The sequence below is a fragment of the Mycteria americana genome, chromosome 14, assembly GCF_035582795.1.
Source record: "Mycteria americana isolate JAX WOST 10 ecotype Jacksonville Zoo and Gardens chromosome 14, USCA_MyAme_1.0, whole genome shotgun sequence".
NCBI lineage: Eukaryota > Metazoa > Chordata > Aves > Ciconiiformes > Ciconiidae > Mycteria > Mycteria americana.
This window is the reverse complement of record NC_134378.1, coordinates 9481609-9509243: the sequence shown is the minus strand read 5'-3', so window position 1 is coordinate 9509243 and position 27635 is coordinate 9481609. Positions and strand designations below refer to the sequence as shown.

The 27635-nt window shown below is 38.9% G+C and overlaps 2 protein-coding genes across 8 annotated transcripts in view; one reads left to right on the top strand and one right to left on the bottom strand.

The window, feature by feature from the left end:
- RIPOR3 (RIPOR family member 3) overlaps positions 1-7280 on the top strand; it is a 55965-nt gene extending 48685 nt beyond the window's left edge. For all 7 annotated transcript variants that reach the window (XM_075516865.1, XM_075516860.1, XM_075516861.1 and 4 more), the window contains 7 exons: positions 548-656; positions 1865-2026; positions 2199-2357; positions 3488-3690; positions 3963-4046; positions 5009-5099; positions 6173-7280. In XM_075516865.1, the coding sequence (XP_075372980.1) occupies positions 548-656; positions 1865-2026; positions 2199-2357; positions 3488-3690; positions 3963-4046; positions 5009-5099; positions 6173-6273 (909 nt within the window). In that variant the 3' untranslated portion in view covers positions 6274-7280. The remainder of the gene's footprint in view (positions 1-547; positions 657-1864; positions 2027-2198; positions 2358-3487; positions 3691-3962; positions 4047-5008; positions 5100-6172) is intronic.
- Positions 7281-8383: 1103 nt separating this feature from the next.
- PTPN1 (protein tyrosine phosphatase non-receptor type 1) overlaps positions 8384-27635 on the bottom strand; it is a 49763-nt gene continuing 30511 nt past the window's right edge. The window contains exons 2-9 of the mRNA XM_075517024.1: positions 25449-25539; positions 23594-23694; positions 21495-21593; positions 18557-18694; positions 16576-16785; positions 15599-15760; positions 14705-14940; positions 8384-12001 (exon numbers count right to left, since the gene is read on the bottom strand). Coding sequence (XP_075373139.1) covers positions 11794-12001; positions 14705-14940; positions 15599-15760; positions 16576-16785; positions 18557-18694; positions 21495-21593; positions 23594-23694; positions 25449-25539 — 1245 coding nt within the window. The 3' untranslated portion in view covers positions 8384-11793. The remainder of the gene's footprint in view (positions 12002-14704; positions 14941-15598; positions 15761-16575; positions 16786-18556; positions 18695-21494; positions 21594-23593; positions 23695-25448; positions 25540-27635) is intronic.

Sequence of the window (27635 nt, the reverse complement as noted above, 5' to 3'; positions counted from 1 at the left end):
TACCTTTGTGCCCAAAGCAGGCTCCTAATGTAGTAGGACAGATTTGGGTTGAATTGTGTATCAATAACAGGTGGTCAATTTTTTTAATGAATGAAAAACTGCTACTACTGGAAAGAAACTGCTAGCATGTAGGGCAAGAACGGACTCTTATCTCCCCTTGAGACCTCATTCCTCAACTAATTTCAGTTATAGTGCTCAAGCACATTACCACCCTCAAAGTACTACCTCTGATGAGGACGGGCAGCAGAGGACAGTGTAACTATTAGTATTGTTCTGCTACACAGTTGTCAATGGGCAGGGGCAGAGAAGAATGTCAAATGCCGGACAGCCTGTTCCAGCATAATGTGATTTACTCATCCTGTTCTGCTGAGCAGCTTTGCGCTCAGAAGTGACCTGTCCATGCTGTGATGGGAAGAGAGGCCTTTGAGAAAACACCAGCTGCTCTCTACAGATTTCAGAAGTTTGATTCTAAGAAACAAATCCTCATTCACCTTGAGCTTGATACTGCCTTTGTTTCAGCTACTGAGATAAGCATGTTGCATTTCAGAAACTGAGGTCACCAAACGTAGCCCAGGTTGTCCAGGAGAGCATTTTGGAAGAAGTATCAGAGCAGACGCGAGTCCTGGGGGATGTCTTGGATATGTCTGTTGAAGAAAGTGAGTAACTGCATGATTCCAAGGCATGCCAGAGATGTGAGAGGTAGAGGTAACTCTGCTTGAGCTTCCCCAGACACATCAGGGTTTCATTCTAAATTCCTTAACAAACACTCACATAAGTAAAACAGCTCTTGTATCTAGATTCTTAGAAAAAACAGGGCTCATCATTTGTTTGTTTCTTTCTCCTGCAAGGAAGGAAAAGATTTGAAGAAGTTTGGCTTAAAGAAACAGTATGTCTTAGAAACAGGGATGCTATAGATGATGGAGTTTGCAGTCAAAGAACAGCAGAAGAGCCTTAATAAAATCCTATTTTATATCTGTGCTTTTACTTCGTAAGCAAACAGCCCAACTTCTGTACACATTTGCGAGAAAAGTTTGGTGTGCAATTTTTCCCATCGCAGGCTTTCCCCTTACTAAATTCTTCCATTGACTGTTGGATGTGACAAAATAATAAAGGCACAAGGGGAGACTTTGAAGGCTTTTGTTCTCATCTTGGTAAATATAGTGGCAAGAATGCAAATTTCAGCTGGAAGCATGTGCTGACAGATTTTATTCTGAAGGATGTGAGAATAAACTGTTCCCTAGAGCAAGGCTCCAAAGGGCCTTTGGCACAATGTGATGAGGAAAGTGTAAGAGTCTCAAATGCAGAACACAAGTTCAACATCTCTATAGGTAAGAGTGAGAAATGATGGGGTTTAAATGATAGTGAGAAACCACAGCGTATTGCTTCAAGTGCTCTTCTGAAGTATTTGATGAAAGAAAGCCTGCCTCAGCCTATGCACTGAGGTTCAGAGTTCTCTGCTTGTGAAGGTACGTATGACAGGATCTCTTGGAAACGGCACATCTCTGCTGGTAGAAGTGGAAACAGTTAAACTCACAGAAAGTTCTTCTGAAACTTGACTCAGATGCTGGGATAAAATGAATAATGAGAGGCAGGAGAGCTGCTAGGCATCTCATTCAGGTCTCATAATGACAGTTTAGGAGCTCAACCCAAGCTTGGTGAAATCAATGCTTGCAGATGTTAAAATACTGGCAGCAAATCTCCAGCTTTGAACAAAGCCATCTGTATAACGCAAACACAAGTTATGCTGACATGTCTCTAGATATGCCATCTGGTGCCTAATTTCTCATGTAAAATCCAAAATCCATTAGAGCTCGCTAACTTTCTAAAATGTGAATTTTTTTTTTAAATTATGTTTTTTGCCCAGTTATTCAAAAGACTAAAAAGAAGAAGCACTATCTGAAAATCTGGAGTGATCTTGCAGAGCCTGGCAGCATCTTGTTTGCTTCAGCAGAAAGATTCCGTCATGCACTAAAATACACATTGATGCTCAAAGTGAAGGAAAAATACCCCGGTCAATTAGAAGCAGGTACCAGTCTGTTTCTTGAACACAGGCCACTCTGGTTTCTTTTTATTACATGTCTAAAAATTGTCCTTGTGCATTTTAAAAATAAACTAAAACTCTTACTTACCTGTTTTAAACAGCTTCCATCTAACCGACCTTTCATTTTCTCATTTATTCTTTTCTGTGTTACTTTCAGTATTGCAGAGGCTGCTAGACCAGATCATCACCTGTGACGGGTTGCTCCCCTCTCTGCACCTCCAAACAGAACTGGTTACTTTATTCCAATTTTATAGCTACCTGGAAAAACACCACATTACCAGCCTGGAGAAACACTTGGGAAAACTTGCTAAAGAAGGTAATGGCAGTGCTTGGCTCCTTTGCTTGAACTCGCAAGCCCAGCAGCTGGCTGTTGCTCTCCAGGCTACTACTCAAGATATGCTTTCAGAGCAGAAAACAGCCCAACCATTGCATTGACAATTTCTTTCCATTTTAATTCCCCTTATGACCACGTAATTTTAATTAGAACAGGAAAGACGTGCTTGACTCTCATATCTAACCAGCTAGAAACAAAACAGAGGTGTGAAGGATGGATTTATCTTAAGTGCCCTAAAAAGTGGGTTCTGTGATATTCTGAAGTTAAAGCACAAACAAAGTTGGCAGCAATCTACGGCTGGATTCAAGGACTGAGCAAATGTCTGTAGCTTTGTGTGACTATAGCAGCTGTAATCAGACACAGATAACAGCAATAAAATTTCAGAGGTTACTAATGTTTATTTTCTAGCACGACGTAGCCAGTGTCTTGCTGAAGCCTAGTCCAACATATGAAAGTACTTTAAAACTTAGTCTGTATTGGAAAAGAATTCTTTTAAAAATACTCCTGATATTGGCTGCATCTTTAGTCTTATTTTGACGCAGATGACTCATCTGGTGGGGGACTAAGAACTTGTGCATTGCTAGGCAGTGAAAAAGACCTGATATATTCTTCAAATTGAAACTGTCAATCCAGTGCCTGATTTTTTTTATTTTTTAAAACAGAGAGGGTTTTCTTTGACCAGTACAGCAAGATCTTTCAGGGATGTTTAAAAGTATTTTGCTTGATCGTGTTTTCCTTATTGTGGGACTAGACTGCTTGTCGTAATGCCCAAAGGTGTGGGAGTTCTTTTGCACTGTATGTTGTACTCAATGCACCCAGGTCCTAAAAGGAGCAGGGCTTCACTGTGCCCTGTGAACTAACATTGTGAAATAATAATCTCTGCTCCATTCGTCAGATAGTCTTGGCATAGGAGGAAATGAAACAATGATGGGGAAAGAAGACAGGATGCTCAAAGGGGCAGTCGTCCTGATTTGCTTCCTGCCATGCTTGGCTTGCTTGTTAGCCATGTGAATAACTACTTGTGGCTAAAAGACTGAATGAGAGAGGAGTTTGTCTTCTCTTGATTATGTCTTCATTTGTCAGCTAGTGAAGTTGAGCCCTTTCACTTGCAGTAATGCTAATTGAGGAGCTACAATGCCCTGGTCGCCTGAAGAGTCTTAAAAAATTGAAAGGAAAGCAACTGAACAAACTCCAACCTCTACCACAGACTTTACAGCTACTTGGGATTTTACAGCTAGATGACAACCACCGCGTCAGCAAAGCAGCCACATCCTGCCTCTCCCGTGCAGCGGCAAACAAGAATTTTAGGGAAAAGGTGAAGACTGCAATTCTTACTGTTTTTTCTAAATAGATACTGAAATACATGGAACTTGTTTTATCCTAGAATAGCACTATTGTCCTCTCCACACTTCATTAAACTATTAACTAGAACCTAAACTACACCAGTGCTCAAGCGATTTGCCTATATCCTTTATTCAATTTCAGACAAGTAAAACAGTGCTTATGTCAGTCTGAATTTGAGTGCTTGATTATGCTTAAGTTTATAAAGCCTTTCTTCTTTTCTTTTTTTTTCTCTTTTTCATTCAGGCTCTCTTTTTTTACACTGATGTTTTAGCTGACTGTGATGCAAGACTTCAGCGAGCTGCATGTTTGGCTCTTAAAAACCTCCGAGTAAGTATTTACAGCTCTACTTCTGCTGTGCGTGTCTGGCCAAAATTGCTAGATGCAAAACTCTATCTATCTTTTTTTTTTTTTTTAAGCTGGTAGAGTTACTTTTTCAGCTTCCTTCTATTTGGAATTAATGAATTCTTTGGCTGCCAAAGTTCCAAACTATTAATGCTATTATTCAAAAGGCAGCAGGCAGAGGGAGCTGCAGGCATCTTGGAGTGTCTCAATTTGATCTGACAGGCACAGTACAACGGCAGAAAGGACATTTTCTAACTTCTACAGTATTGTCAGTGGTGAAGGACAACAGACACTGTCTGACTGGGGGGCATCTAGCATGTAGAAAAATGAGCAACAGTCAGCTATATATGGAGTCAGTTCTAAAGCTTAAACTATAGAAATTTAAAGTTAAATCAGTTCATCTTCTTCTTAACAATAGCTGACTGTAGTCAGAAAATGAAAGTAATATTTGCATTGCTAGTGTAAGAAACTGTCAGAACAGATTTAAAGCTTTCCAGCAGCCACAAGTAATAAGTTAGTTTGCACACAAAGAATTATTGTGAGTAGTTTCTACACACATGTAGTCACAAGATAGGCCCAACAAATCAGAGTCTTACTCTCCAAGTCAGGTTTGCAAAGCAACTGTTGCCCTTGCACAACCTGTGTTAACTCTGTCAGTGAAGGTCCTGACTGGTTGATGCTAATTTAATGGTACTGCAGCAGTGACCTGTACCCTGGAACTTTTACACTTCTTCATACCCCAAAACAGGAGAGAAAGTAGCAGAGGTGAGATCATGCTCAGAAAAATTAACGGCAAGCTGGTATGTTGGAGGAGAAAAGAAAGGTCACAGTAGAGTTCGGATGTGAGAAAAGATGGGAGTTAGAATGTACGTGTTTACCTTGCAAAAAACGTTCATCAGAATGCTTGCTGAAAAGCTACTGTTGCAAATGTCTCTGTTCTCAAACAGGGTGTTGAGAGTATTGAGCAGGTTGCCCACCTGTGCCAATCTGAAACAGAGGAAGTTAGGAATGCAGCCAGGGAAACAACGCTATCCTTTGGTAAGTCTTTTGTGCAACTTTAAAATACAGATTCTGAAAAGTAATGTGAAATAGTGCAGAACCAGAACAGGCCTGAAGTTCAGCCTGAGCACATCTAGGACAATGGAAATATTTCATGAAGAGCTGTTTCATACCATTAAGATATACCCACCATGTATAACCACCAAAGGCTCCCATTAAAGTTTGTAGAACCAGACCAAGGAGATTACTGTAGGCTCAAGTGCTTTAAGAACCATGAAACTTTTTAAAAAGGTGGCAGATAAGTACTGAAAGTGCTGGCAGTGCTGCTGCAGTGCTTCTTAATGGGAGTACTGGCATCAGCAATTTTCTCCTCCTAGATTTTGTAAAAAGGACATTTGAACGTGGCAGATCACAATAAAGCCTCTCCTAGCTCTGAGATTAGCTAAGCTGATTTCAAGACCTTTTATATATATCAGAACAACAACAGACTCTTCGGGCCTGGTAATCTTTTCTAGCCACCTACAAACTGACTAGTTACTTCTCATTTTGATGTTCCTATTCTTCAAATGGTTCCACCCTGAATACTGGAGGGGTAAAGAGTACAAACAAAATGGTTTTATAGTGGTTCGTTACCTGCTACTTCACCTGTATTCAGTAGACCTACAGTGGAGTTGAGCTGCTAATGAAATGGCAGTGTTCCCAACTTGCTACTGTCCAGTGTTTGTACATCTTCTTAAAGAAGCCTAGGCAAAACAAGCCTAGGCCTGTTCTGTTCTTCCTGAAAACACTTCAATTCGTGCTTAGTTCTGGGGATCTCCAGACTTGCTGCACAGAAACACTCAGATTCACATGTTACAAAACAAGTTTTCCAACTGTGACTCTCCAAATTGTTACTCATGTGGAAACGTTTACAGGCAGCCTGATTTTTCCATGGTGGCTTCTAACAGTTTTTGGAAAACCGTTCCCTTAGAGATGTGTTTGTCACTACTGAGAGTTCTTGTTAGTTCCGAGCAAGGTCACAGCAGAAGTAGTTCTAGAGTATCGCATTTCTCAGGGTGTTTCTAACTGCTTTTTCTTCCTCAGCATGGGATATATTTTCTCTTTCTCCCTAGGTGAAAAGGGACGGCAAGCCTTTCAGAAAATGGACAGGATTTGCTGTGAATTAAGAGAAACTGTACAACAAGAGGCTGAAATTGAAATCACAGTATTTTAGTAGTGGAATATGAGGAGCTGAAACATATTGTCCTCACAGCCACATAGGGTACCTGAGGGTTGGGGTTTGTTTTGTTTGTCAGTGTCTGGTTTACTTAGGCCCTGCTATACACATGCTGCACCCTGACAGAGTACAGGTGTACTTCCAAAGGGGGGAGAGTTTGCAGTTGACACTAGGTGGACTGGAATACATTTCCTCACTGTCTTTCAGCACATGATGAAATATCAAGTGCTTGGGCAAATAAAAACTAGGATCTCTTAGAATATGGAACCAGGTTGTCACTTGCATTAAAATCCCCATCTCACTGGAATTATCTGCCCCTGCTCAAACTGTAAGTTGAATATGATCTATTTTCCCATAGAGTATTTTATTCATTTGGCATTTCTCAAAGAGGCGAGAAATGATCACTCTCCAACAGTCCATCTAGAAACTAGCAGACAACAGATTATTTTTATCAGCTGCCATATACATTAGAAAAATCTAGCAGCATTGCTCTTAGTTTTGCTCATTGCTCGGTAGTTTCCTTTCCTTCTACAACTTAGTTGCAAAAGGAAAGCTTGTTACTTCAAAAGCCGATTTCTTCTTCACTGTAAATTAGGACAGGTTCGAGCAAGGGCTGGCAAGGGTAGGTACTGAGTGTGTATCCTCAGCAGTTTACAACAGGAAGGTATGTACTGCATGTGCCATGTGCAGGTCTGACTGACATATGGACAGCTCTGTGTAAGTTGTTGTGGTTTTGGTTTTTTAAAATGTATTAATTTAGTCATAAATCAAGACTTCTCATAATCATACACCCACTGTCAGGCTCCTTACTCAACACTTATTTAACTTAGTGGAGGGTAGCCATAAAGAGAAGCCTGGCTTCAGGTAAAATACTTGAAAGGGTTTGGCTTGTGTGTGTGTGTGTATGTATATATATTTTTTATATATGTATTACTTTTCTATTCAGTATTTATTTGTTAGATTTCATACTGTTTTCTAAAATTCTAATAAATCATTTGAGACAAGTTCCTGCAAGTGCCTCCCACTGATGTGCTTGTAGCATTGTGGACAGGTATAAGGCAATAAACCCCCAAGGGAATTAAGGTACTTAACTGACACACGTCTTGGCCTGATACATGGTACGTCATCCACCCACTGCTATATTCCATCTGTGAAAAGTTCAGGCTTGTACTGTTGAAAGGCTGAGCTACTGTTCTGCTGTTGGTATTTAGCTTGCTTCTACAGCTGAAGTCCTTACCGATGAGCTCTGCACAGCAGGACCGTGGTGCTTTGGTCATGCTACTCCATAGCAAAGTAAAACTTAATGGGCTGCTTTTCTGTACTGTAACTCTGCTTTAACTTACAGATTTATTTAAAAGCAGGGGAAAGAAGTTCTCCTACTTTGGTAAAGCCTCTCCTTCCCCAGGCCACTCTCCCCTACTCTTCCCCCTCACTAGAAGGGGGAAAGGGAAAGAGCTGGTGACTTGTAAGAGACAGGGTAGCCCAGTCAACTTTTTGCCTGAGCTAGGCTTTAACCCTGAATGGTGAGGTGCAGACAGCTTCGGAGGGGCAGTGCATGGAAACCCACCACAGCTGTTTTAATACCACATTATGAAACTACTGAACATTCTCTCCTCCAGTTGTAGCTCTCCTTAAAAATATAAACAAAAAGGTAAATACTTTAATCCAAACAACCTGGAAACTGGATGGCTGCAGCTGCTGTAAGGCAAAGAGGTATGCTACTGTGTCCCTATCGAATGCAGCTTTGTGTTAGGGCACAACTGAAACTCTTGCAAAAAAACATTTATGCTCGAGAGTTACCACACTTTATATTGCCCTGATTCCTGAGCCAAGATAGTTAAAATTTAACTGTTTAAAGTGAAAGACTAGAGGAGGGAGATGTATGTGTCAGGGAGAGACATATGATACTCATTTTGCTGAGTCTCTTTTACTGGAGCTCTGACATACACATAAGTTCTTACAGTAACATCTAAATTGCTTTCCTCTACTAAAAACCCCACCAAATATCATGCTAGCCCTGAGTTGCAAGTGATTCAAAGCAGGAGCCAGCGGCTCTAGCCCCGAGAAGACAGGAAGCAGTAAGACTCTCATGTACGTTCTTTAAAAAAAGAATTTTATTGTTTCAACTAAAATGAGAACTGAAAACTTGTATGGGAAATTGAAAAACTGTACAATTTTACTATAACCTGTGAGGTCTTTGCAGTGGCTTACACAAAAGACAAGATACCTGAAAATGTATTATACCAAAACATTTAGCTTTTTTGTTTTTTCTTTTTTTAATTTTTTTAAAAAAGTTTATTCTATGGCAATCTGTAAAAAAGAAAGACCTGATGAGTAAATATTTGCTTAAGGCATATAGCAGAGCAGCTCACTAACTTTCTAACAAGTTTAACATGGGTATTTGTCCATTTTCCAAGAATAGGTTAACCAATACACCCACTTTGAAATGCTACTGTATATACACACCCAAACTACTACATACATATACAGGACACCAAAACAGAAATGTTTACAGTTCAGTATTACAAGCCTTATCCACACCTCACTGGGCTGTGGGATGTTCCACTGTCCATCCTGGGACAGGGCAAGGTCTGGATTTGGAACAGATGAAAGAAATGGCAAAATGTGTGGGCAAAAGGGGGAGGTTCAAAACTTCTTTATCATCTGCAGAAGCTTTCTCTGGTTAGAGTAATTTGCAAGTGAATTATTCTGGATTCAAAGGAGGGATGCTTTGCTTTCCTGTCAGGCCTCAAATTTAAAATATTCCCTCTTGGGAACAGTATAGAGGTGGGTTTTGTTTCTTTGTTTTTAAATGGGCTGCCACTTCAGGAGCCTGTATTTCTGCAGATCAAAGCAGGCTATTGAGGTCTCGTAAAAGCGGCTTTCCTCTCCCTCCTCCAGCACGGCTTTGAAGGCAGCACAGCAAGTCATACCCTGAAATCACTGAGCTATTGCTTGCCTCGAGTGACCAGAGGCGAGGTGTGAATACGGCTTACTAAACTCTCTGGAATGTCTGTACTATACTTACTCAGCTGAAATGAACCATGCTAAACAACCGGGTTACACTGAGTACGCAGAAATTCAATAGGAAGTCATGCCAAGGATTAGGCGAGTACATGTTATCTGATAAACACCAAATCAGTCTGTCGCTGAACGAAGATACTTCCAGCAACACCCTTTGAACCACAGCCACTTAATGATCAGTTCATGCAAATATCATTTGGGCACATCAGTAAGCAGAAATATAAGTTCTTCCACCTTTCAAGCACATGGTATTTAATCAGGACACTAGAAGACTTTACATGCATTTTAATACAAATGGGGTACAAATGTTGCTTAGAACAATATTCTACCAGAGGATGGAGAGAATAGTGGGGACAAAGCAATCACATACTGTATCTTAAATACACAGATGAGCCATTATATATTACCATTTTTCTATACTCGTTTTTCATGTTTCCAATAATATAACTAAATATTGACTGATTACAACATTCCTCCTTTCAAGTACTGGTCTGACCAACAGTCTCACAGGTAAAGTATTGATTCCCAGTACTACCTGAGGATTTATTATTGTACTTTTGAAGAGCCCTTGATGCAAGCTTGACAAAACACAAAATAGAAATAACTCCCCCCTCCCCGGCCCCCCCCCAGTTCACCAACTTATCCACTGAAGGAAAAGAGCTCTGCCTACAGACAGCTTTGCAAAAATAAATATGGAGAGAGACTTACATAAGATACTCCATAGCGATGTTTGCACTGAGAATGGTGGTTAAGTGCTATAAATCTAGAAAGCCTTTAAAAATAAAAAGAACTGATTAGTAACACTGCTGCAAATCAGCTGTCATGGTTTCGTTTCAATCACTACACCTTTCAGTAGTGAGTTTACTCTTATCCGCCACCCCATGACACCAGCAATTATTAAACTATTAACAATTTGGTACTAACAAGAGGAACAGCATTGCCTAAGACTGCTTAGTGCAATGCCGACTTCCAGTCACAGTTCTACCAATGCACCCAAATCCTTATTTACAAGCACTTTACATGATTCAGGTCCTGAGCCTGCGGAACAGGCCCACCGACCGAGCAAACACCGTAGACACAGCGCGGCATAGGACAAAACCACCCGTCTCGCTTAGCTTACGCTAGGAGAGCAACAACCCTCTCTGTAGAGGTGCAAGACTGACCTACCCTCTCACACCGCTATGTCCGCTAATTACTGAAGAGTGTATCTTCAAGCCAAACTAAAGCCAGTATTTTAAATCTTTGCTTTAAAAAAAGCAGAACACACAAACGCTTGCATCATAAGCCAACTGATACGTTCACAGACCAACATGTCTTCTGTTGAACTTTTTGTGTCTTAAGGAAGCTGCCACAGCATTAATTGCTCTGGATTTATTGAAATGCTTTCCTGTTCACTGCCTGCAATGCTTCTGAGTGCCTTACCTCTCTGGCCCTTGCAGGAAGCGTGCTATTCCTTACACAGCAGATGTAGAGTGAAACTGCATTTTACATTCCAAATGATGAGGTTTAAGAACTGGTCCTTCTGAATGCCAACTGCACAGCTGCAAATGCTGGTGGACATGTTTTGGTTGAATCTCCCTTCCTGTTTCTCTCCCTCCCCATAACCTCTCCTAACCCAGAATATAAAAGTAAAAACAGCTTTACAAAGGATGGTGCAATGTAAATAGGCATATGTGCAAGTAGAGTGCAACAAAAGTCAATGAGGAGATAGACTTATTAAAAAAAAAAAAAAGGCAAAAAAAAAAGCTTGACATGTTGGGATACCCTGAGCAAATGCAGAAGCCTGTTTCTATAAACACATGTAAAACAATAAGCTCTTTAAGAACAGTTATGCCAAGATTAAATATATCAATACCACAGGCACTGCCCATAACTCAGTCTTTAATGATGAAGCAAGTTAAAAAAAAAACAAAAAAACCCAAAAAACCACCAAACAAAAAAACCCAAACAAAACCCCAACCAAAACCACCCTTCCCCCAACGCCCTCCCTTCCATAAAGTTTACATTCTTCAGGTATGTGGGTTTCTTTTTCTTTTTTTGGGAACTCATCAATGTAAGTAATGTATTTGGTTACAACACTTGGAGAGTACAAGCAAGTTTCACTTGTGCCTAGTTATTCTGAAACACAAAAGAAAAAGAACTGGCTTTTTAAAAAAGGCTAAAAACAACAATGTGTTGTAATTCCATTATTTAGTTTAAAAAAAAAAAGAAAAAAAAGGAAAACAGACTATTTGGCATTTTCTCTGCTTACTCCTGAATATTTTAAGGCCCTGAGATTAGAATATTATGTTCTTGGGACCACAGGGCTAGATAAAACCCTAGTGCATCAATTCTCTCTTTAAGCCCTAACCAAAGTTCCAGCCTTTCAACCTAAGATCTACCTCCACTGAGACAAGGCTCACAGGCCTCAATTAGCTTTCTTTCAGAGAAGCTTATTACAAACCGATCAAATCGTTGGTGTTTTCTGCCGGGTCAATCTTGCTGGCATGTCCATCAATGAAAACACACCCTGTAACAGAGATAAGCTCCTGCTGTGAGGAAAGTGAACAAGCATATATTCACTAAAAATGGCTTCCAAGTTGTCATCATGTTCTCATCATCCTCTTCTGAGTTTTCTGACTTCATCGACTCTTCTTTGTGGGGCGAGAGACGCAGATTTTCACCAACAGTTCTCCTCCGAATTTCAGTGTCTTGACTAGTGCTTAGGGACAAAGAAATAAATATTCAGTACTGGATTCTCCATTTAGGAGAGACGCCATGCAGACTCTACAAGAGCATGGCCTCGCCCACTGAACACCACAGACGACGCTGGAAATCTCTTGCTATCAGGAGCTGCAGCAGACAACAAACCAACGCCTATCACTAATTGTTACAGTTCTGTCTATTAAATTACAGGTTTAGAACAGTGCTTGTCATCAAAAGCCATGCTTGGGAGTATTTTGTGCCCTTTAAAGAATAAGCTGACTTAGTTTTAAACACCACCTACTGCCATTGCTTATCACAAATCTGCTACCTGCTCTGAGACAAGTAGTGAACTAGCACAAGTCAAACCTACATCCAGGTCAGTAGAACATTAAGGTTCTAAAATCAAGCACCCGCCCAAAAAGTCAGAAAATGATGGAACTGTGGTTGCTCATGCAGCCGTAACATAGAAAGAGTGGCTAAATGCATTGTGATAACTTTTAATGACAGAACTGAAGATCTCTTCACCTTTAATACTCTCTAAACATGGTTTTGTTTCTAGATACTTGACCTCCATCCTGTTGGCAGTATATTGACACCCAAAGAGGCTTCTTAACTGAGCAGGAACTTATATCTACTGCACAACTTCTTCCAGCTGAATTTAGAAAGCAGAGCATTGTCATGCTGTGAGAACCAGTGGGATGGTGACTGGCAGGGAGATGCTTTGCAGGGGACTTCCTAGACATCTGCTGACAGCTTAAGTATAGAAGAACTCGAGAATCTTCCATCCCAGACACTAGAATATCTGGGCAGGAAAATAAACATGCTTAAGAATTCTGCTGCTTCTTCCCTCACCTCTGCCAGCACAATGTCTATTTCCCACCCCTCCGACTCCTCCAGCCTTGCACTGTCCCACATCCTTTCACATCAGGCTGCTCCTCTACTCTCTATTCCTTCCCCCTCCTGCCTAGCAAGTTTCACTTTCCCCACTTCTAGACTCACTGTCCCGGACAAGAGAGATGATCACAAAGGAGGCCTGATCCTGCAGCGACAGTACTGGAATGGAATAAGGGAGCTCAGGATTCAAATCCTGGCCCTTCCTGGTACGCCTGAAACATCGTGTAAGGTAGGACTTAACTTTAGCAAGGTAAAAGGCAGATGTCCAGTCAACCCCTATGGTCAATGAAGACAGGCAGTTCCAGAGGATGACTCAACTCCTACCTCAGACAAGGGACGATAATAAATGAAATTGAGTCTCTGAGCTCTTTAGAGCTGGACATGTCTTATGTTCATTTAAACTACACTGTGTAAAGCATTTCCAGGAAATCATTTATTCACTGAGAAATTCAGATTTATATTGCTAATGAGAAGACACAAGACACCAGCTTTAAATCCATACTCTTCATTAGGCATGGAAAGCATTAGCTGGCATCTCACATCCCAGGCAAATATTCTGGTAACAGAACTATATTGTCACGGGGGGAAGAAAGAGGAAGGTGCTACCATTGCAAAATTCCCTTCTTTTGTAGCTATGCTTCCATTTGTGTCCGTTCCTATTTCCAAGATTTCCTTTCTTTTTTGTAAAGATGTTTGGAATTTGAGTATTTCACTTCCAGAATCTCCCTGATGAATTAACAAAAATCCTGATCAAAACATTGTTTCACGTTGAGCAGGGAAACACTTTCGTTTTATCTTCTTTCCTCCAGCAGAATTTGGAGGGAGACAACAGGTTCAGCTCATGCTCTCAGCTTCTCTGCTATGTGAAATTAAGAGGAGGTTTATTTTGAAAAGACACTATTGGAAACACATCTCACTAATCTCCAGTTCCCGGAGTCACACACTCCCCCACTGGTTCAGCTGAATTAAATACATCAAGCCTGCCAGCTGCATCTGTTGGAAAGGCTCTAGAGTTCTGTGGACAATACTAAAACTTGGTATTTCATTCCAGTGTTCCTACGGGAAGCTGAACATGTCTTGTTAGGAGACCATCTAGTGGGGGAACATTAAACTTTCCCTTGATTATCCCTGGTAGGTGTAGGGTTTTTTATTTTTATTTTTTTAATTTTGATTTTTTTTGTTCTGTGTGGTGTTCATTTGGTTGTTCTGAATAAAACTGGTTAACATGCAGGATACCAGCAACACCAAGGCATGCGGATTTCAACCAGATCCATGCCACTCCGATAAACCAGGAGTGACATCTAGTGGTTACACAGGCAGGAGCCGTGGCTTCTCCACTGTTCTACCGCTCACATCCACAGCACTTCAGTGCGTTTATTAGTCTCCACAATTTAGGTTACAATGACAGGTAGAAAAGTTCTCTGTTCATGAGCCCCTTCTACTCCTTTCATCAAAAGTAGCTTTGCTTGCAATTAATTTCACATTTCTAAGTGTGGCTGAAGCTAGTCGGCCTAGTTTTCAGCTACATGACCAATACCGTCTCTAAGTAGTGAAAGAGCTCCTCTGTAACTTAGCTGCATGTAAATCAAGACTAAACCACCTCATTATGCTGTCACTTTTTCTTTTACTCTAGCAGGATCCCGTTTTGACCTTTACTGAAAAGATTTTGGGTTGGAACTCCTATTGCACTGACTCCATCAAGGTCTGTTCAGGACCTTCTGTATGAAACACCATTTATAAGCAAATGTCCTACAACCTCTCAACACTGTAAGCCAACGGGACAGTCTTGTTGGGACAGTTCAAAGTGGGAAACTAAATGAATTACCTGTCTGTGATCAGTGGTACAGATGAATGAGCTCTGCCATCTGGAACCGTCTCTTCCACAGTGCTGACTGAACATCTAATCTCTTCCTCTACTACTTGATGTTTAGGAAAGAATTCTGTGTGTTCATGCATCCTTCCATTGTGCATTTCTGAGGTTCGCTTTGGTGGTCTGGGAGGTGGTGGGGTGTGTTCAGGTGGAGGGTCCAGGTCTTCATTGGAGAGCTCTTTCCACTGTTCCTTCAGGAGGAAAAGCCCTGTTAAGCTTTTCTCTCTTTCACGTAAGCTGCTATAACTTTTAACTTTAACATGGCAGGGTCTTTATACTCTACCTTTTTGTTTAGTCTTAGAGTGGCTGTTCATTTGCATGTAAAAAAAGGTGGGGGGGCAGGGGGGAAGAGACAGAAGAACTCCCAACCTAAGCTACATCCAGTACACAGAAGACATCCGCTATAAATGCAGGAAATTTTCATCTACTTCTGGAAAATTTAAATAGCACAAAATAGCATCTGTGTTGCTAGAGTTCTGCTTACCATAAAAAAAATTTATAGGCTTTAATCATAATATTTAAAATTCCGACATATTAGAAAATTTTTATTATCGGAAATGAAAAACAAGGCCAATGCAGCCAGTCTACACCCCAATTACAGTCTTAAGTAGTACACAAGGCCACCTGTTATACTACAGGTGCTTTTTTAAAGGTTCTTATATACAACACTTTAGGTCGTGACAGATCGTAAAGCATTGTATTTAAGAACCCCATAATATAAAAATTTATTGAAGCCGAAGCAAGCATGAAATTTAAAGTTTCTTTCTATTCTGTACATCCCACATATTTGCTGCAGTTAAAACAGAGCTGCAGCTCACTACATTAGGCTGTGCAGTCAATAATACTCACTTGCACTGAAGCATCTCCCATAATGAATTTTGCCCCTTCAATAACAGCTAAGTAGGAGAAACGGAGCTGATCTGCTGTCTGTATAAGCCCCATTCTGTACTTCCGCATTTCTAGGAGAACCTGTTTAACGTCCACAGAAGAAGGATCTTTCCGTTTGTCCATCTGAAGACAAAAACGTGAAACATGCCTTATGCTCTGATGAGATGCAACACAATGACTCATTTTGTAGTATGGCCTTCAGACTACCCTCCATATTACAGAATTAATAAACTAATAAAAACTGGTATCAGCAGCTATTTATTGGGTCTCTAAAAAGACAGAGAGGGGAAAACACACTGGGCCTCCAACATGTTTTACGTTTTTCCTTTTTTGTCTTTCTTGTTTTGAAAATATAATTAGGAAAAAAAAGGACATTTTAACCTAGGCCTGACTTCTGTGTAATAGTTGCTCTCGTACAGTGACAGAATAAAGCCAAGTTTTATCTTGTTTTATCCACTTAACTGGAGATATATATATATATATATATTTGTGTGTTTATATACACACACATATATATATATATATATATAACTGGAACTCAAGTTTTATCTTAAACTCAGGATAATACCCCCTGCCTACAGGCGAAGTTGACTCTGTAAAAGGAAACACATTAGATGTATTTTGCATTGTTTCAGGATAGTTCACACTATTACTTAGCAGACATCTAGTGTCTTTTTTCTTAACCACAACGGCAAAGCCTAGCTTTGCAAATCACTTTAAAAACTACAGACTTTCCTTCCCCAGACTCAAAATGGCCAGTTAAGAACGAGATCTGCCTTGGAATATGCTCCCAAACCAGAATATGAGTAAGATAATGGGAAATAGCATGCAACAATGCTTCACAGAACATACCACAGCTCTTTTGCAAGCCTACGACAAACCATTGCTCAAAATAACTCTACAGAAATAGCCTATCATCTAGAATAAGTAGTTCTTACCAGTAGAAGACACGTATCAACCAAACAAAAAGTTCCCGATCTCCCGATTCCTGCACTGCAGTGCACCACAACAGGTCCATGCTCAGGGTTAAGTGAGCCAGACTCTCTCACTTTGAACAGGAAATTGAGGAATGAAGCAGGTGACTCTGGGACACCAAAGTCAGGCCACGTAGTATAATGAAAGTGCAGAATCTCTCTAGCTTCCTGTGTCTGTAAAAACAGTATTTAGGCAGTCTTTTAGTTTGGATACACGAGTCAGAAGTATTGAAAGCACAGTTGCCTACAACAACGCTCTAATCAGCAAATACAATTCCCCATTCATTCTCCTAGCAAACAGTCACTTATATATTTAGACATACAGCTTTAGACATTAGACATTTTTACCTTTAGGTCAATTTGAAATTTGTGCCTTTGGAAAAATTTTAGCTACTTCCTTTGAAAATAACTCTGACTTGTATGGAATGGAGGCATGCGCCTGCTCAGCTTTGTATGCTACTCAGACTACACTGCTTCCACCACTTTAGAACAGCTGACTTAAATTCAAATGACAAAGTTCCACGAGTCTGAGGGAGCTTTTATAGCTGCACAGCTAAGAAACTAATTACAAATAATCATCTCTTGTTGTGAAGGTCTCCATTTCGAGTAAAGGAAATTGGATAAGTAAATTTACTTATTTATAACATGGTTTAGTTTTTTCAGTACAGTTTAAATGCTTGTATTGCCATGAGAGAGCTGGCACTACTGCTTTCCATTTTCTAATGACAGAGTATCATCTGAAGATTTCTCAAAATGAAGTACAAGTTATAGAAGCCCTTTACACTTTCTGCAGACACAACCCTTACACTATCACAGCTGTTCCTTTACAAGTTTGTTCCCAACCTGAAAATTTTCTTCCAAGACTACTAAACTACTGGTGCCCACATCCTCCTAGAATACCGAGCTACAACCATCAAACATGTCTATGGCAGACACCATAGTTAATACACACCACAAACTACATCAACTAAATTCTTACTCAGGTATAATCACTCAAATTCATATGTGCTGTCTCATGTTTCCTGGCAGGATGAAGCATGCAAGATGCTAACAGATGAGCAAAGGAATAACTGTGTCTTCAAGTAGTGAGCAGTACCAGGACAGAACTCAGGCTAGCATGTCACAACATACACACCTAGCTCAGCACCATCGAGGACCTCAGACATTACCTTCAGTGACCTGCATTCGGTGAAAGTTAATGGTGTCCTTCCTTAGCCAGTCTCCCCAAGGGGCTTTAGATTAGCTCTCACTGCTCTAATACAGGGCAATGTTGAAGAGGAGAGGAAGGGTGGGAAATGGCATGTATACTTTTATTTTGGTATTGCGCAAAAGGAAAAAAAAAAAAAAGGAAAAAAGAAAAAAAGAAAAAAGGAAAAAAAGAGGAAAAAAAAAAAAAAAAAAGAAGAGAAGAGTTATTTCTCTTAAAGCTAGTGGCCTGATCCTTGTACTGAGCTCCATGCAGCTCGTTGTGGCACCAGGGCTAAAACAGTTCCTGCTTTCTGACAAAGGCCATCAATGCAAAACCTGAAGATTTAAGCCAAAACCTAAAAATAAACCTTAGAACAAGACACAGGCAAACAGGTAGCTTAAGTGACAGGAAGACCAATTATTTCAGCTATAACACAAGAGCACTAGAACATCTGCTAAGTGATTTCATAAAAGGTTCTCTGAAATCCCAGGTAGTGACAAACTAACCTTCTCACTCAGTGTACGGCCGAGACATGAAAACGACTGTAGTTTCCCCAGATATGTTTCATAAATATTTAAGTTTCATTTCCACAACACACAAACTACAGGCTGAAGAATAATGTCATGCAGAATCACCAATTCTAGAACAAAATCTGCTATAATTCGTAAGCACCTTTTTCAAGACCTTGTTGATGAGGAGGCGAGCCTCACCTTGGAGAGATCAAAGAATCTGATTGGTACTAGTTTCTGTACTTACTGTAAGATTTTCCAGTTCTAGCTGTCGTACTGTGTAATATGATTTTATATCTTCAGATATCAATGTTAGTTTCAAGTTTGTATCTTCAAAAAACATTTCTTTCTCCTCCTTCCGTGGCCAGTACTGTGCACACTTTATCTAAAACCAAATAGTAGACATTTATATGCCATTTATGTTTGTGTAAAAGGCAAGGCATAAACATCCTTAAATACAACATTTTCTTATGAGACAATTTCTTCATCTGCTCTTATTATAAGGAGGACCAATTCTAGTGTGAAGAGTATCAGTCTGTCTTTATGTCGCAGAACCACATCTTCAGTGAATCTTTTGTATGAGTCAAATTATTTTGACCCTGATTGAACTTGTGCAAATACCTAAGGATTGAGGATAGCTTTGTTTAGGTAGAGCTCTCTTTCTTCTACATGTAAGCTGAAAGAGTGTGAAGCTATGGAATCTAATCAAAATCACCAAAGCCATTATTTATTTTAGCTTGTGTCAGACCAATAATAACAAAAAAACCAATCTAACAACGGTCTAAGTATAAAAGCTCTCACAACAGTCTGCCAAAATCTGAATTTTAGTCTAATCCGCATTTTATTTATTATCCTCATGTCAAATATTTAAATTTCAAAAGAGACAGATGTTAACAAGAGCAGAACATACTGTGAAAAAGTATTATGAATTCCACAAATAAGCTACATATAGATAATTACAACATTGCTAATTTGCAAGTGTAACATCAGATGAGATTTTAGGTTACTCCATTCACTCACCACAAAAATAAAAATAGCAGTGAGATCATTTTGATTTTACATGGCACAGTTTAAAAGTAAAGTGCCAAACAAAAAAAACCTGCATTCAGTAAACTTTCCCATTACCTACCTCTGACTGAACTTCAATTTTCTCAGTAAAATTTCCCAGAGAGCTTAGTTTTGCAGACTGTTACATGCTAGAACCTTAAATGAGCCAACCAAATAGAAAAGTAGCACATTTTGTAGTGTGCAGGAAAAAAATGAAAATAAACTCATCAGCAACACGAATAGGAAAGTCTGCAACCAAGCTTCTGACAGTTAAATCTAAGGATACTGTGACTGGGAGAACTGGCCTGCTACTTCTGCCAGTAAGCACTACTCCTCTGAAATGGGATTCTGACCACCATTTGCCCATATCTAAACATGCAGTAAGAATGGACTGTTGGATATGGCTAACACCTCTTTTATTAAAGGGCAAATAATATGGCTTTAAAGTTCAAATGGAAAAAAGATGAAAAAAGAACAGCATTCTCAAGTCTAGGATGATTTCTGACAGCATTTGAATAAATGAGAGAACCCTTCAGTATTTTATTCATAGGTAGACTAACACTAGTTTTGCTCAGACTAATTCTGTTTTTTATTTAAAATACATCCTCTAGTTTAATCAGGGTGTAGAATGCAGTTATAATTCTCTATATCTTTTTTTTTTAATTAATGTTAAAGAGACAGCAACTGGCTTTGTGTCTAATTACTCCACCAAATGTGTCTGCAAACAATATTTTGTTGTGCTTCACTGTAGGTCCCCCACTGTTGTTTGCTGAGAAGTGCAAGCAGCCTGTCCTAAGGGATCACAATAATTCATTTTGTTCAGAACTATTGGCAGTGCAGAGAATGAGCGGGAATGGTTGGAAAGGAAGAAACTATTGAAAAATATGGTTACTGCATCTCTTTTGAAGATTAAATTTCACTTGCACTACAAAAAAAGCAAAACACTCAAAAATCAAGACTGCAGTTTATTAAAACACAACTCATGGCAAAATAATTTTCCTGATTTTTGGGAATTCTTTCCTGATTATGCAAAAGCATGTACCACCCAGTTGGGTATCACTGGTGGATACCCAACATAGCTGCTACCCCTCCTCCAAAGTGTCTTTATACTGACTACACTGTAACATTCAACTTTAAATTGTGCATTTCTACCCATCTTTAAAATTGCTTTGGTCTCAAATTCGCACAGCTGCCAAGTCCACTTTAAGGATGGCAGCTGTGGAATTAGCATAGAGGCTGAACTCTGACCCATGGATGAAAACCATGCCTGATGGTTCCTGTCTTCTCCATCATCTGAAAGACTAAGGCACTTCCTTCTCAAGACAGCAGCTACTCCATGTGCCGGAGGAACCCAAACTTTTTATCTATCTGAAGGTCAATTACTTAAAATAACCCCAGTTGTTTGTTCACCTATTGTTTCCCTTCATCTTCTGCCTGTCTTGTCTAACGTAAGCTTCCTAAAAGGTCTGGAGAGAACTTAGCCCACCACACTTGTCCTAGCAAGTAAAGCACTGGCTTAACAGCTGGTTCCATATCACCCAGAAGATTATTGCTTAAGATAGATACCAGGAGAAGTACTTTCAGTTGTACCCCGTTCTCCTCATACCTCTAATGTCTTTTGTAAAACAATGACACTGGTGGAGAAAAAATATGCCTAGATGATACATTTAATAATCAGAGCTCTTATTGCATGAAGGAAACTTGGAGTCAAAGTGCCTCTATAACTACTTCAAAACCATTTCATAATGCTTGTGAATGAACACCTGGTGCAAATGACCTTTGAGAGGTGCAATCTGTGTACACTGAAAAGAACTAGATTCATATACCTAGGTTAGCAGTAGAGACCAAATACTAATTTGTGTGGAGAGTCATATTGTGTTCATGCCTTATTTCAGTCAAATTCAGAAGAAATTAAGACCTACAACTACAAACTGAATAATTTTCTGACTGCACTAAGATCAGTTCACCGGGTATTCAATTCTAGGCATAATTTCTTAGATAAAATTACTGATGGTCATCATCTCTCCACCCCTTCCCCATTCTTTGGGTTGGTTTTTCGACATTTTTTTGTTTTGCTTTTTTAAAGAAAAACCATAAACATACAATGAACACACAGCTAGAACCGGGTAAGTACTTACGGATCCCTTTTCCATCACTCTGTTCAACATGACAACACCACGGCTTTTCTGTTCCCAAACCATCTCCCAAAAGTGACCACAAGTATTTGGCAAAGGTCCCTGCAGAGACAGAATCCCCAGAAATAAGAATTATTTTCTGTTTAATGTCAGTGCAATGTTCCCCAGTAAAATTACTGCACTAGGCAATAATTTTAGACAAGTAACAAGCAAGTTCTCATTTCAAACTGTAAAAAAAATGCAGCGATACAGCTTTAAGTTCCATTTTCCCACTATGAATTTACCCATTAAAGCATGGTTAATCGTTTCCCCCCATACATAACAGGAAGAGAGAAGTAGTCTCATTTGCAAGAAGAGAACTGGGAGTGAAAAATGCTGAGAGAATTTTCTTATGAAAGGTATACATATAATGGGGAAATAAAACCTCATTGACTAAGAGCAAAATTAATGTCTATGTCGAACTATTCTACAATCCACCACTGTTACTCATAATACTTGAAAATTACTAGACTGAATGGACAAACATTCAAAAGACTGAAGCAATGCCAGATCAGTAACAAATTATATGGTTTTCCAGAATCTTCATGGATCTGCTTTGGGACTGAACAAAATGATAATTCCTTTGAAAGACTACTATCTACTCACAAAGTAGATTTCCTAATAACTTTTTGTTTGTGCTATGTTCCTTTGCTGTTTTCTACTCCAAAACCATTGCTCTGAATTTTGGGCAATACAAACTAGCATCATTGTGCCTCTCATATTTGCTATCCATCACTTTTCTCATACAAAACAGCAGGCCAGGGTCCTCAGAAAGAATGACTGAATTTAAATAAAGCCATTCAAATCCATTACATTCTGGATCAGAATAGATAACTAGTACTAGTTAGCTGCACATTTGATTACTCCACATATAGGTCTATCAGTTCAACCCTATAATCAACCTGCCCTGTTGTGAATAAGTGGAATAAGAGCTGTGTGCACAGAATCATTTTCATATTGAACACTGTACTGTTCACTTCTTCCTTAGAAGATTTATCTTTATTCTCTAGAAACAGGAAGGAAGAGCTGCTGCTTGAAAATATTAATCCTAGTCTACCTTCATCTAAAGTGTGGGAGGAAGGGGTAAAAAAAAGTCAAGATTAGAGACCAGGACAGTCTCCAGGGAACCAAACATTTAGAACAAACAAGAATTCTGGCACAGTTGCTAGCTCTCAGAATAAGACAACAGGGTATCCGGGTATTTTTAAATTTGTTATATAGATAGGAGTGGAATTCACAGATTCAGTGAAAAACAGTCACTTCCCTCCTGCCCCCCATATTCCCATCGCTAAAGTCTATATTCATAGCTTTCCTCTCTCCCATTAAAGGTAGAAGCATCAGCATTGCCCAACTTAGACCTTTTGCAAGCTGTGTTATTAGGAGGTACATTATTTGTAAATACTACAATAACATCACTTTCAGAAGGACATTTAACAAGAAATACGTGGTGGAGCATACTGCTTACTTGAAACAGAAGGTCAGGTGTAAGAAATTCCCTAATGTGTTTTAGTTAATGTCTGCCCCAATCAACATAACATATAAATATCCGTTATATTTAAAGTATTTTATTTCAAATAGGTTTTTAACATCTTGACATTCATACATATAGTTCTGTAAATGTGAAGCCCTCCCATTAAGTGAAGTTCACCCCTGTTCCAAGAATTTATCAGGCAACTTATGACTGTAGCGGTCTCAAGCCTTTCTGCTGGCCTTCCATCTAGGAGAAGTGTGATTCATTTCAACCACATCTAAATGTTGCTTGTCATAAGCCAACAAGCAGATTTCTAGAAGTATGTTAGCTTCTACCCTAGATAGGTCTAAAGTCAGATATACAAAGGGGCCAAAATACTCTACAAAAAGTCAGTCAGTGCTGACAGGAAGCAGAATAAATATGTAGCATTTCTATAAAATTGTTCTATGTGCATGTTTATATATACACACAGATGTTTACATACACTTAACTAGCTTTACAATAAAGAAAACAAACATAATAGGCTAAAGAAAATCTATGAAAACCAACTCCAATCACCATATGATTTTTATTATCCACTGCCAGCAATTACCTGGGTAAGGATGTAGCTCCTTTGGGCCTCTTCCATTTTTATCAAACTAGCATTGATATAGTCATTGTCACCTTGGTTTAGCTTAATTCGACTGTGATCAACTGCAGCATAATTAGAAAACACTGGTTAATGTATATGCAACACAGCACAATCCATGCACAACCTCACCAGATGTTAGGGTCAAAAAAGCTGAGTTGTCCTGAAGAATGAAAAGAGCTTAATCACAGGTAGCACAGAAGCATTCGCTGGTGCTTGTAACTCTGGAACTACAATACAGGTACTACAGTAACAGCACTACAGCAGAGCAGTGACCATAAGTTGCACCCCGTCTTCCAAGAATACATTGCAAGAATGGAAGTATTTGCATCTGAAGTAATCACAACGGTAATTTGCAAACCAGACCACACTGACCTATTTGTACAGTTATCGAGTTACTGTTTTTAAATAAATCTAATTACACAACCGCTTATCTTTTGCGGCTTAAACATTCAAACCCACCTTGTTCAAGGTTGTTAAAGGTTTGCCTAAACATATATTGGACAAACAGAACAGAGACTTCTTATTCTTTTTATAGACATTTAGCTACTGTTCCCAACCCAACCACACCTTAATATACAGAAAGAATGATCAAAATTCAAAAATTACAGCAATGTAATTTCACTGCTCTTTTGTTAGTCTCAGCTTGCTCCACTTAGGATTAAAAAAACAAACCACCAACAAAAAAACACATACAAGAGTTCCCACATTTTGCAAAAAAGCAAAACAGATTTGAAGCAGTATTATCTAAAGGCAAAAAGGAACCATTTGTTACTCACAACCTCAAATATTAGAACTGCTTAGTAAAGCAAACTATGTGCAACATTATTGTTCCTAGTCGACTGCCCCAAAGACTTCAGTAACTTTTAACCACTAAGTATAAAAGTTTTCCAATATACAATAATACCCTTGTCTTTGAACAGAAGATAGACGTTTTCCCAGTGACAGAACCTATAGAAACTTTGCATTTAAAACAGGCAGCAGCACTGCACCCTTGAAGAGGGAAGAAGTCCTAGAACAGGCACTGTCATTTAGTGCAGAGGAGGCAGTTTAGTGAACCAGCTGTGGACTTTCTTTAGCGTCTGATACATCAAGTATTATTTGCCAACCGTTTGACTACAGTCCTGTACTACTCTGCACACCCCAAAAGTACAGCATGCCAGGCATAGGCAAGTTTGAATGTTACTGTCTTTGTACATGGGATCATGGAAGGAAAGACAGGCTGCAAGACCAAACTCAGCTGTGCCTTGTACAGAGGACATGTGCTCAAAGATGCACTTCCCACCAGAATATGTAATGATAATCATTTCAGAAACACAGGTTTCATACTAGTACTACCGCCTTTGCAAACATCCCCTTTTCTCTGTTCCAATTAGCTTATTAGCTTAGATTTATTTCTAGTAGTTGTATGTTTTATGCAAGACTCTTCCCCATCTCCCAATAGAGGCAGTTATGCTATATTGACTAGCAGGATGCTCTAGTAAGTATACTGCAATAGAAAGGATACTTGCAATTTTATTAATGCTACTTCAGCCACCATCCCTCTCTAGCATAAGAATTCAAAGGTAAAGCAAGTTCCTTTCTTCAGATTTCTGCCGACAAATATAGGATCTACTGTATGCTGCTCTAGTATAATCCTATGGATACAATGGCATCCTGTGACATCTATCTCATAAATAAATACATTAACAAAAAGAATGGTCTTGGATGCATATCCATCTAACAGAAATCTTGTTCTTACAAAGAACATTTAGCTGTTAGAAGAAGTCATTAGAGGTCAACAGTCTGTTACAAAAAATGGAAAAGAAAGTGTACTTACAGGGGCTGACATCTCTGTACCTATTTCTATTTTTGTTTCTGGGATGTTTGGCCACTTTACATGGAAAATCACTGGCTTCATGCCTGATGTCCTGAAACAAAAACAAACAAACAAAAAAGTCTTAGATATGAATCCATCTAATATCATCATACTATTAGCTATTTTAAGACAAATACCCATTTGACTTCACATCTTCACATGTGGGAGTTCCGGACAGAAAGCACTTTGGTCTTCAACTTAAGAACTGCGTTTAAATTTATCAGAATACAACACTAACATTATTTGTGTGTTAAAATACTATTTAGCTTGCATAGTAAGTAGCAGAACATTTACCAGGCATTATGCCTTTACACTCCTGACGGAGCAGGGTCTCTGCTCCAAAGCACTTTAAAACTGCTTTAAGCAATTGTTTCCATCAGTGAAACTATCAATTGTACTTCTGACTGAGCAGCAACCAGAAAACATTCATTGTGATAGAAAAAAACTTGTCTACCCGCCTTGACATCAAACACACACATGGAGTGGTGACTAGTCTAAGATCACTTACATCTTTATCTTGAGTTATCAGCAAGATGTCACAAAGCTTCAAATAGTGAAAGTTATTTTTATCCAATTCACATGCTCAACTAAAACATATATATTATCTCAAGCATATAGTTAGGGTTTATTTCAGGTTTTTTCAGATGCATATAATAGCTCAGCCACCTGAGACAATTTCAAAAGTTATAATAAAAAGAGTTCCTCTGTCCTTGGACATAAGTCCCAATTTGTAGAAACAGAACTTCACATTGTAAATAAATACTGTGTAAATATGCAATTCTTATAAATTATAGTACTAGGAACTTCAGGGTGAAGCTGTTAGATTTAACAGAAATTAATGAAAACTGAAAGAATGGATTTACTGTAGAACAGATATTTCAATAGCATAATTAACTTTAAGAAATCCTAAGACAGACATTGTGACATGCATGAAATGAACAAATGAACCTAGCCCAGAATGAAAAGAATGAATATAATATTTCATTAATAAAATGAAAATAATATTAATTTTGTTAATGAATTAAAAAATCATCATTAAAAACAAATTATTGAGCTAAATTCATCCCCTTTCATCGGATGAAATTAATTTTGTTAAATATAGTCAACCAAATGAAGCAGAGTTTAATATTAATTATCTGTCCAGATACAGATATATTTGAGCATGGTGTTGATCCACATCCAGTGTGACCAGAAAACAGGTTCCTGCACACATAAAGTTAGTGCATTTGGAGGGCTGCTTGTGATATTTAGATCACTTGCACAGAAAGGCTGGGCAGTCCTCTATTAACAGTTTCAAATTAGCTCAGGCTCTGGTTCAAATTGTGGTAGCCTTCCAACATCAGAGCAGGAGGATTTTACACCAGCTCAAAAATCTAATCCCTAAAATGCAGGCTAAATTTAACTGTTTTTCTGTTCCTCTCAGTTTTTCATAAAGAATCATGTACAACGCTAAAGATTTTTTTTTTTTTAAGTGGGCTATCTACTACAGCTTATTACTTGTTCATCTTTTCCCACCCCATTATGCAGATATGTATCAATTTACACTGAATGCTACGTGTCAAGGGAAGAGTTCTATTTTACATATACCTGCTCAAAATTAGTACAGTATTCTGAAATGGCTCCTCACTGAAATAAGCCCTGACATCAGCTGCTATCTTTTTATAACTTAACACATGGCTGCCAGTATTTCTGCTTATGAAGAATGCAGTCTGGAGAATATGATCTTGACTGCCACAGTCTAATATCTCAAACATGAGGCAGCTAAAATGGATGTTTTCATAAATTTGTCTCTGACACTAGGTTGATTACTTTGTATTTTGCAGGGGTTGATTCTTCTTCTGTACTGACTGTACAGGATTAACAAGAGACAAAACCAGGGAACTAGGAAAAATGGTTTTCTAGATCTCCAACCACATTTCCCACAAAGCCTACATACTTTTTTTTTTAGGTGTTAAAAAAAATCCAAAAAACAACACAATCACCTCACCACTTAGGATTAATATTAAAAAAAACCCCAAACCAACAAAATGCAACCCAAACCAAAAGACCCTTAGGCATTTTTGCTGTAAAAATTGGGTTAAATTAGCAGCAGCACTAATCTACACTGTTTCCTTTCATGGCATTAACAAATTTGAAAAGAACTGTCCC